The sequence below is a fragment of the Mus pahari genome, chromosome 2 (genome assembly GCF_900095145.1).
Source record: "Mus pahari chromosome 2, PAHARI_EIJ_v1.1, whole genome shotgun sequence".
In the NCBI taxonomy this organism is placed as follows: Eukaryota; Metazoa; Chordata; class Mammalia; order Rodentia; family Muridae; genus Mus; species Mus pahari.
This window is the reverse complement of record NC_034591.1, coordinates 25,335,837-25,348,538: the sequence shown is the minus strand read 5'-3', so window position 1 is coordinate 25,348,538 and position 12,702 is coordinate 25,335,837. Positions and strand designations below refer to the sequence as shown.

The 12,702-nt window shown below is 39.4% G+C and overlaps 1 protein-coding gene across 2 annotated transcripts in view; it reads right to left on the bottom strand.

The window, feature by feature from the left end:
- Positions 1 to 12,702, bottom strand: part of Vps50 (VPS50 subunit of EARP/GARPII complex) — a 99,015-nt gene that overhangs the window by 81,223 nt on the left and 5,090 nt on the right. For both annotated transcript variants that reach the window (XM_021189224.1, XM_029535055.1), the window contains exon 2: positions 11,262 to 11,330. In XM_021189224.1, coding sequence (XP_021044883.1) covers positions 11,262 to 11,330 — 69 coding nt within the window. The remainder of the gene's footprint in view (positions 1 to 11,261; positions 11,331 to 12,702) is intronic.

The window sequence follows — 12,702 nt, the reverse complement described above, 5'->3', positions numbered from 1 at the left end:
GGGTGGATAAGGGAGCAGGGCGGGGGGAGGGTATAGGGGACTTTCAGGATAGCATTTGAAATGTAAATAAAGAAAATATCTAATAAAAAAAGAAACAGAGCAAAAACAAAAAAAAAAAATTAGAAGAATGTACCCTACTTGCTAGAATTAAAATTTACAGTCAAACTTAAAAAAAAAAATTTACATGTTTAATTTACATGCAAGCGAGTACCTAGATCTACCATAAGCACACATCACAGACTCACATTTTATCACATCAGTAATATTCTAAAATCTGTCTGTCTGCATATAACAAAACACCATCTCAATGACCCCTGGAACGCAGCCAGCACTGGAACTCTGCTGTGAGCATCTGACTCTGCTAGGAACCACAGAGGGAGGGCAGCTAAGCATCCAGCTCAAGAACAGGCTTACAAGTTTCATCCTGTATCTATGATGCTCCTCCAAAGTGCATGAACGATGCAAGTCAGGATCTGACTGTGTACCAAAGCTGAGTACTGGAGGAAAAGTCTTCGTTCCCAAAGCACAGAATGGGCTTCCACGCATTTCGTCTAAAGAAGCGTGACAGACAGGTGCCTATCCCTAATCTTACTGTCTTTACAGTATGCAATTTCACTGAATTATTTGACAATCCCTTGGTTAAATCTCAACTTAGATATCTACTTCTTCCCACACTGGGTAATCAAAATGATACTATGCTATAATAGGTATGGTACAAATACCGATAATCCCAAACTTTGGGAGGCCGAGGCAGGACGCTCTTGAGGTTAAGGTCAGCCTGAGCTATCCGGTCTCTGTCTACGAAAACCAAAGACCCAGTCTCAACACAGCAAAACACAAAACACTATTTTTAATGAGTTCTTTGAAAATTCCATATAATGTGTTTTAATCCTATCCAGTGCTCTCCCAGCCCCTCCCAGACCCATCAAATTCTTTCTCATCTGCCCAACTTTGTAATCGCTTTATATTTTAAACCCATCACGTCCAATTTGTGCTGTACAAATATGCTTAGATGTGTGCTTTCTGAAGAGCCCATGCTATACTCTTAAGGAAAGCAAATCCTCCTCCCAGTAGCTATCAACTGCCAAGAGCCCCTCAGCTGTTATAAACATGTAACAACTTAGCCATTCCTCTTTCCAAAGTTAGTATCAAATATATTTAAGTATAAAAAAGAAGCAGGTATTTAAAATCTTTACAATCATTAATATAATGCTTAGCAAACATTTTAATAAAACAGCACTAAGTTTATTGACTTGTTTGGCGGGTGCACTACGGCATACATGTGTAGGACAGGAGACTCCATGCAGAAGTTGGTTCCCTCCTTCCACCATGTGGGCCCTAGAGATCTCACTCATGTCGGCATTTGTGGTAAGTGCCTTCCACTGACCCATCTCCTCAGCTCAAATCATCACTAAATAAACAACAAAATTATCACAAAATTTATCAGCCAATTAGAATATAGAGGGATGTTCTATGACTTATTGAGGGCCTTTTATTAAAAAATAACTTGCTTTGATATCTTTTAACTATACTTTATATTTTTAAAATTATAAACTACAGAATTAACTCCTATTGTAAATTCTAGCTAAATGTGTCAGAATACTATGTTGAAACTTAAAAGAACAAGATTAGCATTTGAATTTTAAAGTATGAAACAAGAGAATACAGGCATTAAAAAAAAAAAAATAGTCAACCCTGTACACCAAACTCAATTTACAAAATATCCTAACAGAAAGGGGAAAAGACATGAGTATTCTGGACAACAGTATGATGTGATAGGACCATGAGTACAGCAAGAACTTCAGCATCCTGGGCCTGGGAATGGCTCAGCTGCTAACACGGTTTCTTCATAAGCCTGGGAAGTTGAATCTAATTCCCAGAACCCACAGGACATGAGTTTGCCCCAGTAACCTCAGCAATGGGGAGGTAGAGACAGGCTAGTTCTTGGGCTCTCTAGCCATCTCGCCCAGCCTACAGTCCAAGGCATAAGTGAGAGATTGTCGAAAAAATACAGTGGAGGGCTCCTGAAGAATGACATCAAAGTGTGGCCTCTGGACTATACCCAAGAGACCGTGTACATGTACCTGAACACACACACATAACCAACTAAACAAAACAAATGACAACAAAAAAACCTCACCACTACCACCACTACCAAAAACCCCTACCTACCATCGACACTATGAGAACAGCACTCCTGAGCAGCAGGGGATGACGGGAAGGGGAAGTTATCCACTTAGCACCAGGGACAGTAGGTGCTCAACTTGTGGGGTGGTGAAATCCATACCACCTGTGGAAGACAGGTAGCCTCCACCCATTCAACACAAATATAAAGTGAGAAGGATGAACTAGAAAGAGACTTGGAGTTTTCTGGTAAACCTCCCTCCCTTAAAAAGGCACTGGCATCTCAAAGACAAGTTTCAAGAAAGTGGCGTCACCTAAGCACCACAAACAAATAAATGCAGTTGGTACCACTCAGAAGGAAATGTTGACCATTACTAATTGGTAATATTGGAAACTATTATTTGTAGTTGAGTCCAAAACCTCAAAGGCGTGCAATGATCAAGCGCCCCTCTCATCTTCAGGGTGTACCTAGCGCAGAACAGCACGGAACAGCGTGCTGATGCTCTCCCCGAGCCAGGACAGGCGGGCTGACTTGAGGGCAAAGACACTCCAACTTTAGTTGCAGCTCTACAACCTTGGAAATTGGATTTAGCCTCTTCAAACCTATTTTTTCATCTGCTTTAAAGTTATTAAAATTGCCAAAGGGAAAATGTGATTTCATTTAAAAATCTCACAAATGTACATTTCAAAAATATGATGGGTTTATAAAAACCAGTACAATCTGTGTAAGCACACAAAGGTCAGACGCCAGTCCTTCCTAACCAACATGGAGCACTTCACACTCTAATGCGACAATCCTAAGTGAAGGGCAGGGATAAATGGAGCAAGGCAGGAAAAGACACAGCATACAGCAGAGGACCTCTCAACAACCAGCATGCTTAGGCTTAAAAGCCATCTTAGAGTAAAGACAAGCTAAGTGCATTCCTGTTTACGATTAAAACTCTGCTTCTCACAGATGTGGCTGTACCTCCTTGTAACCATAACTACAAATGGCTCCCTACTGCCCGTTCCAGGAATGGCACTCATATCTTTGTTTCAAAAATTAATTACCATCTTGCAACCCTAACTTGGTTTCAAAAGGGTTGTTATGGCTACCCTGCTATGACTACCTGTTGTCACGACCACCTTATAATCACGTCTCTGTTTCAGCAGGCCCTTATGGCTAACATGTTATGCTTATGTTCTGTTCCTGTAACCCACCAAATCCTTGATTTAGAAACTCTGAGCTATATATATATCAAAACAAACAAACAAACAAACACACAAACAAAAAAACCCTTGTCTTCCTCACACCCAAGTCTGACCTCTAAATTCCCACCTTAGGAGAAGGCAGCTTGTGTACACAAATAAAAAAGCTTGCTTTAATTAATTGCTTGCTTTAATTAGTTTGGCCTTGATGATTTGTGTCAGTGGTCTTTCTCCCGTTAACACTTTCGCAGAACCATATACCCTGATACATCACTGCATCTCAATAAAGCAGCCCTCCTTCCCGCCCATCTAGTGACTTCTCTGTGAAATGCACATCTGAGCTCATTCACACTGCTCGGAAGAGACTGTGTCTCTTGCAGCTGCTGCATGTGCAGCCCGCCAGGCGCTTCATCCTTCCACCTCATCCCTCCCTACACGCTTCCTTGCTCGCTTGCTCGCTCGGCAGGCCACCTGCTCAGTCCCAGCCACGTTGTGGACTGCATCCTGATGCTATACAGTGCCCAAATCCACAGCACTCCAGGAACAATTACAGGGCAATCTGTAATTCAGCAGGGAGGGACAGTCAAAAGGGATATAAAACAAAGACAGTTGTGGTAAGAACCATGGTCCATAAACTCATAATGCTTCTATTAATGAGAAATCACAAAAATATAAGAGTATTTTCTGTATGCAGATGAGAAAAATAAACACAAACAGCTACACTGCATATTTTAATAAACTGCTGTATAATTTTGCTAGAGTTAAAAACTCACTATCTAGCATTAAGAGACATACAAAAATATCCAATTCTATATCTAAAACATAATCAACAGGGTAATTTATAAGTATGAGATTATTTTATATACAAAATGAACAAAAGACTCCCTATAAAAAATTTTAGGGCAAACAGAAAAACTAGATCCAAATAAAATTCTTTATGGTATACGAAAATATGTTAAGAAAAAAGATATTACAATAATGAGGTAGTTCAGGTAAGTTTAGAAGTAAATAGTTCACTCTTGCCAACTGTTATATTATTAATGAAGTATTTAAGGATTTATTTTATAGTTATAGAGTATAATTAAATGAGTATTAAGATTAGTGTAGTGTAAATGCTCTTTAAAATGTGAAAATCGAAAACTAATTTGTCAACAAGTAAATGCTATAAAAATGCAACAAAACCGTCAGTCACTAAAATACAGAAAATGTACATCAATGCATCTCATAATTAAAGCTGGAAAGAGACAATTAAAGTGGTGGATCTAACTGCAGACAGAAAAGCACAAGAACACTTCGGCGCACAGTGCCATCACTTGGGCTTGACAGCGTGCCTCACAGGCTCCGGCACAGACCCTCGGTCAGTGGAGCTGCATGGAGCAAACGCTGATTTTATTCTCCACATGTAAAACTCTCCTCCACAGCACAGCCAGGGCTGAGTAAAAATCGGCCTTGCCCTCCAGCAATGACTAAAGAGCCTGATGAACAAATAAACAGCAAGGCCAGCAGAGCAGAGGGAAGAAAGGAGACAAAAGACCAGCACACAAGTGCTCTCAACCCCAGGGAAGAAAGACATTCGGGAGACACGAGAACACAGAGAAATTCAAGCTTAAAGCGAGGACCAGAACAAAATGCAATTATGAAATGATGATGCAAGATCAAGCAATAAAGAGCCTTGATTTGAAAAAAAAAAAAAGTAACATTGCATGCTCACTAGGAAGCGATAAGATCAAGGCAACAATTGGGACTTTAAAGCCACGCATATGTACGGACATACATGTATAGGTGTTAGAATTATGTTTTCCTCTAATGAAAGTAAATAACATATGTCATTGTGCCAGACACCGTATCAAAAGTAAGCATCGATGTTCAATATTTTATTACCAGAATAAAGCAGGCTGGCTTATTTGAGCAGCCTGGCAGGGAACTGTTACTTGCTGCTTCGAGGCTGTTTCCCGGTCTCACGCACGTTGAATACATTACCACCTAGCTGCTCCTCCATTTGATTATCTCGGAGGTAGATAAAGCTACATGAACAAACACACAGAAAATGTACACTGCAAATGTAGCTTTATGAGAAATGAAGAAAAAGATTCGTAACAGATATTTCAGTCAGTATTTCTTCTGCTTTAGCCGGGCTACTTCTTATCTCAACATGCATACAAAAGGTTTTACGGGGATTCAAATCCATAAAACAAAGCAAGCCCTCACATGGAGGATGTGAGGAGAACATTTCCAAGATATTTACAGTTGCTAAGGAACAAAATGGTCACTTTAAAACGCAATTCCATACCACAGGGTCACTTCTTAGGGAATTCATCTGTGTTTAAGGAAAAAATAAAACAACTACAAGCTTTGCATTTACGTACTACTTTCAAATTATCCAAAACTCCACACTGACGGAGCCAAAAGTCCATACATAAGTAACTAGTTGTAATTGTCCCCCTCACAACTAAAGTCAGCACACACAGCACCTTACACACATAGCACTCAGTTTTAGGTAGCTATTCAAACTAATTATATAATGCAAACTGACATAAATCCTTCAGTTCATAGGTCACTATCAAAACTCTGGAGAAAATTAATAGAATAAATCCTGGAACCCCAATGTCCCTTTCCATATTAGATCCCAGTTTACACATGCTTGATTCTCTACCTAGATGGCAGGAAGCTGAGAGAGACAGAGACAGAAAGAGACAGAGAGACAGACAGACTGAGTGTGTCTCAGGACAAGGAAGGACGAGGGGGAGAGATTTTGTTCCTCTAAGCATGCATTTCCTGTCTGCTTTCTTGTCTCATGTGTGTTTTAACCATTAGCATCTTTTCATCAGTCAAGACGGCAGGGCACAAATGACAGTTACAACTGTTGTGGTCTTGTAAAGCTAACATCCTGTTAGAGCCCTAATTGAAAGCAAAAAATTAATATATTTAGTTAATATCTATATACAGTGAACAGGAAGAAATATATGGTTTTCAATATTTGATCAGTATTATTAAAGTCATAATTCACTGAACAGATAGATATAGGGTTCATCTGCTTCCAAATGAAACAATTCAAAGCCTATTTTCAGATCTCAGGTACCCTCAAACCATGTACCACATAAGACTATAATGAACTGCCATACGTCTGATTACGTGGAAAAATGGTACATTTCTTATATTCCCACTAGGACAACAATAATAATCTATGAAATGTAGCGGCTTCCTCAGTTTGTTTCTGTACTTTAAGTAAAGCAGGCTGTAAATGTCTGCCCTGTTTTCATCAGGTTTTCAGTGCCATCTAGTGGAGAATTGGTTACATTACAATTTGAAAGAAGGCTTCAAGATTATGAACACTTGTGCAAGGCTGTTATAGTATGGCTATTTTAATCCATACCTGAAATAAGATTAGGTAATAAAAGCATTTTAATCACTTTATGGAAAAAGTAAGTAATGAATAAAAACTGATTTCAACCATACAAATGTACTACATTGATCTACTTAAAAATCACAAATATCAGAAATCATAAATTTCTTTCTTGACCCTTTGCTAAATATTTGTATCATTTTCTTGTACAGTTAAAATGTAATCCAAGTCTAGGATTTTACTATATTTTTTTATGTATTTACTGTATGAAAACATTGAAGATAATAACATTGGAAACCTTAAAACTTTTAAGCTCTCTTTAAAAATAATGCTCAGCTTCGATGACTAGCACATTGTCTGCCACTACTGACTGGGATGCTAATACTGGAGAGGGCCCAGCACATTCAGGGAGTCAGACAGAGAAGTGGCATGTGCGCCCTCCCTGTGTTTCCTCAGCTCTTACAGTCTTTTAGACCCGCTTAGAAGAACAAGGTCTACACTGAGAGGAGCATCGCAGCCCCTCCAGCCTCGGGTCTTCTCGGGCTTTCCCTGTTCATATGTAGGAAACCCTGAATCTCAGATTCTGCTTTCTAAACGTCCCTCAAACGTATGGCTTCTCCGTTTCTCCACCTCATGTATGTCTTCTTCCTCAGCAGCCACGTCTTCACCCCCATGTAACAACCAGTCCACACGCACCCCGCATTCCTCATCAGATCTAGAGGACCCTGCTTCTGAACCACTCCTTGGTCTCCAGCGCCATGCAGATGATGTCCAAGGTTTCTTTCTCCCCCTCCCTTAGCTCTTACACAAGTCTCAAAAAAATACAATTAAAATAATAAAAAATAAAACAAGACCCTCTGCTCATCAGCTAGCCCGACACACCGCTCTCCAGTTCCTCTTCACCACCCTCCTTTTCCTAAGGAGCTGAACCAGCATGGAACTCGCAAATATTAATCATTTTTTAACCTAACTAACCACAGTATGATCCAGTCTAATAATCCACTCCCACATACACTAGCCTTTATTCTAGAGCCTTCCAATATATCACAACTCAAACTAATCCAATTCTTTCTTCAATTTACAGTTCTTTCGTCCAATTAGAAAGATATTATGACAAAGAAAAAGGAAGGGTATTCATGCATTAAACTGGGATGTTCCCGTGAATTTTAGGGGATTAAAATATATCAGACAATGTAAGGTGGGTTTCATTTGTTTTTTAAATTTTCTGCCCAAAGGAAAAACATAAATATACTTTGGGGTTCATAATGTTAACAGCATTAAAAAGAAAAAAAATGAACTCATTCTTAAATAGAAGGGATATTTTCAGTGTTCTACCTATATATTGATGAGTGTGGTAATGCCATTAGGTGCAAGTATTTAAGTGTTTCTTCACAACATTTAAATTGCTTAAGTAGAATAAATAACATATTCATTTTAACCCACCACCGAATAGCTTTAACCCTCGTAATAATTATACTGTTTTTCCCATGCAACAGATAGATTACTGAATTCATAGTCCAAGTTTCAAAATCATCTCCAAGGCATATAGCGCTGTGGTACAACAACAGGAGGAGACACTTCGATGAAGCAGCTCAGCCTGGCCGAGTTCATCTTGTCACCTCTGTCCTTCAAGGTCTTGTCCTAATTTACAGCCCCCCCCCCCCACACACACACACCCGTGTGAATGTTACAGGAGCCAAGCTTCAGCCTGGGGGACATCCTTGCCTTTTCACTACGGAGCTGCCAGTTCTACAGCATGTCTAGCATACGGTCTATTTTCAAAACTGTTACTAAAATTCACAGGGAGACTACAAGAAGAAAATTTTTCACAATGCTGGAAATTTTTGTAATATTTTTCTAGAATTTGTAAAATATTTCTAGAATATTTTCTGTGCATCTCACATGCTGCTTTTATAGTAAACAAAAGGGTTATTTTAAAATACTCATTTCAAATTAGTAGTTTCCATTTTTTAAAAATGCTTTCACTAATCTGAAAAACTTAAGATCAGTTTTTGAAGATAGTAAATTTCATGTGATCAAGCACTAAGCTCCACACATTAATTTTAAAGCAATGGTATAGAAATCACTTACTATATGTGATAAGTTACGAGCGCAAGCGCTCTGCCCCACTGCAAGCAGTCACTCAGTAGTGACTGTGAGCCCAACTCACATCGAACTCAAGTCTACCAACTGGAGCATCACCGCCCTAGACTGTGTGGCTCTTGTATGTGTAGATCTGCTTGGAGAGATGGCAGTTGCCCTACAGCCCCCAGTTCTCGTGATGCTGCTAGTAAGCAGAGAACAAATAAACATGAGGCTCTTGGGAGCATTCATATCATAAGGCTAGCTGCAGCTCAGCACACAAGCACCACTTTCTATTAATTACTTTACAACCTAGAAACTCCTCAGTATGTGCCCAAAAGACCAATGCTAAGACATAACATTCCCCTGGACTACTTTCACTTGCTGATCTTGTGACCCCCAGACTGTACACTCTACCCACAGCCAGATCCGAAAGAAACACAGTAAAGAGACCATAAGAACTACGCATAAATCCACTGCCACCACTATCACAAAAACACCAGGTCTTGGGATTTAAAGACAACAGACCATTCCTATCAAGAAATTCGTGTATTTTTAATGAAATTCCCTCATCAACTTGACACTGATTCTAAAACATGTAATACATTCAAATTTAAGTTATGTCCACAGTGTACAATCATCTTTTTAATCCATCACATAAAGACAACTGTTTTATCAGTTAGGATGAATGGTTAGTCCTTATTTCCTAACTGTATACCACATCCATTTAATATACAGAGTGTGTGTGTCTATGTGTGTCACAATAACTAAGTCATTGTCTGAACTACTTCATGTAAAAGGATTGTTAGTACTTTATTATACTGAACTCACATGAAGATTGAACAATATGTATAAAACTTCCTTCACTGGTGAAAGTGTCTGAAAGAGATAGGAACTGACATTGGGGTGTGAGGAGCCTCAGATAATGAAGGAAAATCCTGTATTAAGGAAGCAGCACATACACTGACAAGGACGGACACTACTGCTAGGAATGGAAACCAGCCCATCCATGATTAACTAAACCCTGGCCACCCACGGCATCCCATATACAATCCCTGTGAATCTGCCCACAAGACTCCTGGCACCCAGTCCCCATACACTGTACACTAGAGCTTACTGCAATAGTACTTACTCACTGTAGCTAAGCTAGGAAACCAGCAGAGGTTTCCAACAATGAGGAATGAATGAAGGAAATGTGCTTTGTATACATAATAGAATTTTCTCCAGCCATTATGTAATTTACAGAAATACAGACATAATCATCATATTAAGCAAGGTAACTCAGCCTCAATGACAATCATTGCATATTCTCTCTCATTTACAGGTCCTAGACGCTATAAATACATAAAATCAGGTGCATACAAATGACATGAAAGCAGAAGCTAAATTATCTAGATAACAAAGGGACTACTAAGAAGGGTGAGGGCTCAGAGCGGGCAGGTAATGGGGTATGAGGAGAAATGTGATCAAAGTACAGTATAAAGTTTTATGAAAATGCCCTTTACATATCCCCATATAATAAAATAAAAATATAGGAAAATAGGTAAAAAGAATTTTCTAGTAAAGGAAAAGAAAACTTCTGGGGTGGGGACGCCAGACACAGCAAACCGAAGAGTACTTTTAACTACGATGCTCAGGGGCTGAGGGTTAATTCAGCTACAGAACAGTTACCTGGTAAGCATGCCTAGGAAAGACGTAATATTTTACCAGGGACTGTTTTCTGTGCTTCACATAAACTATTTGATAGTAAATGAAAGGGTTATTCTTAAATGCTCATTTCAGATTAGTATTTTTCATTTTTAAAACATGCTTTCACTAATCTGAAACACTGGGCTCAGTCCCCAGCTCTTTAAAAAAATAAAAAGGCAAAAATCCCACCCCTACCATAATCCTCAAATTAAAACCCTCGGAAAGCCTTTCTGTGTGGCAGAGCTGTGACTCACACCGCGCTCTCAGCAGCGGCGCACCCCACAGCCAGTGGCAGCAGGGTTAACAACAGCTGACTGTCCTCCAGGGGAAAGCCAGCTGGCTTGCAAGTGGCATGCATGAAACTTGTAAACTGAGACGCTCACATGAATATTAGGGGATTAAAATCTGAAATACAGCAGACTTATTATAAGGTGGGTCTCACTTGTTTATCAAAATCCCCTGCCCAAAGGAAAAACATAATTAAATATACTTTGGGGTTTGGAATGCTACAGCATTAAAAAGTGGGTAATAAATTATTTTACTTGACATCTTAAAATTTCAGCCAAAAAAAAAAAAAAAAAAGTAAAAATATACATATATATCGGCTGACATGCCAAGATTTTGATATAATAAACCCTACCTTTATTAATTTTGCAGGCTTTGCCTTACTGGTGACTCACACTGCATCCCCACACAATGAAAGGAAAAGCATCCCTAGCTTATCACAGCAACCACCTGCTGTGGGAAGCAGCGCTTCAGAGAAGCAATTAGTACCCAGAGGCAGGAAGTCTGTTCTCGGGGACATGAAACGCCAACCACACATGTAGATCAATACCTTTCCAGGGACCCGCAGGCTCTCAAAGGCACCAAGATCATTGAGGCTCTCCGGAGGGCTCTTCAGACCCTTGAAAAAAGAGACAGAGAAAAACACAATTTAATTGTGCTAAAGAACTGTAAAAAGATAGAGCACACCTAGTGAAACAGACATGATAGTTTTAAAATGAGATTCTCCTGCTTCAAAATACAGAGAACATGCATTTTAAGAACAAATGTCGCTTAACACATATGGTCTGCTATGAAGTCAAGTAAGAATGTGTTTGGAATCTTTTAAAATAAAAGAGTATTATGTGTCACGGTCAGCAGAGAAGGAGAGGTCTATCTTAACCACAACTTTAAAACAAAAGGAAACTTACAAAGCTTTCTAAAAACATACTTTTATTTAAATCACTAATAAATTCACCTGAAAAGGGGATTTGAGCAAGCCATAATATTATGATTTACAGATAAAAAATACACTCACCGACTGATCTAGTTCAGTAAGCCCTCTGTTAACCCTGATCGTTTGTCACTAACACAGTCAGTTCCTGCTGCCTAGAGTAAGACTTAAAGCCCTAGCTCACTGCTCTCCAGCTGTCCCTCTGTATGCACATCACCAGAGGGGTTCAGAAAGCCTTACATAGACCAGGGACACTCAGGAAGACAGGAAGAACTCAGCATCTAAACTTCATTTTAAAGCCCATCTTAGAAAGCGTGCTTTTAAAGAGCTGATATTAGTCTGTATGAGAAAGCAACTGGAACATAACTCTGAGGAGAGATTTAGATCATACGACTGCCCTTCAGGTGTCTCCTACTGAGTCTTTGGGTCTTTTGTCACCAAAATACATAGTGTGCTGTAGGAATTTCTTGCTATGAAATGATAGCACTGGTCACATCTACAAGTCTATAACAGCATTTTTCTACCATTATTTCCAGGCTATCCAGCCTACCGCTCCTTCTTTCCTGTTGTTATTCTCCATCCTATCTCCAAAAACCTAAAACCAACACCCCACCAGCTTCAGAATTATCTCCTCTGAGGAGTTTTCGTAAAAGCTCTATGTTCAAGACACACAGTACTTCCAAACATAGCTAAGGATTGTGTCCACTAACAGCACCCAGGGAAGATCTTAAAGGTCCAGGGCCCTACCCTGCACTAACGAGTAGGCTCTTCTGGGCTGGGGCTGGGTTTACTGTCACTCGCACATGGGAGACTCAGAACGTTCATGCTTCAGAAATACAGCTAGACATTTTCAAAACAATTTCTCAGCCCAATCAGTGAAGTTTTAACTATGAAGTGCACACACTTCTTTCACACTGTAAGTCTCAAGGAAACGAGAAAGCAAATGTTATTTGCTTCTACTGCCCAACGGCTAGCAAAGCTCCCAAACAAAACAAACACCAAAAATTAAAAAAAAAAAAAAAAAAGTAAAAAGTAATTTATTGCATAGAAGTTGTTGCTC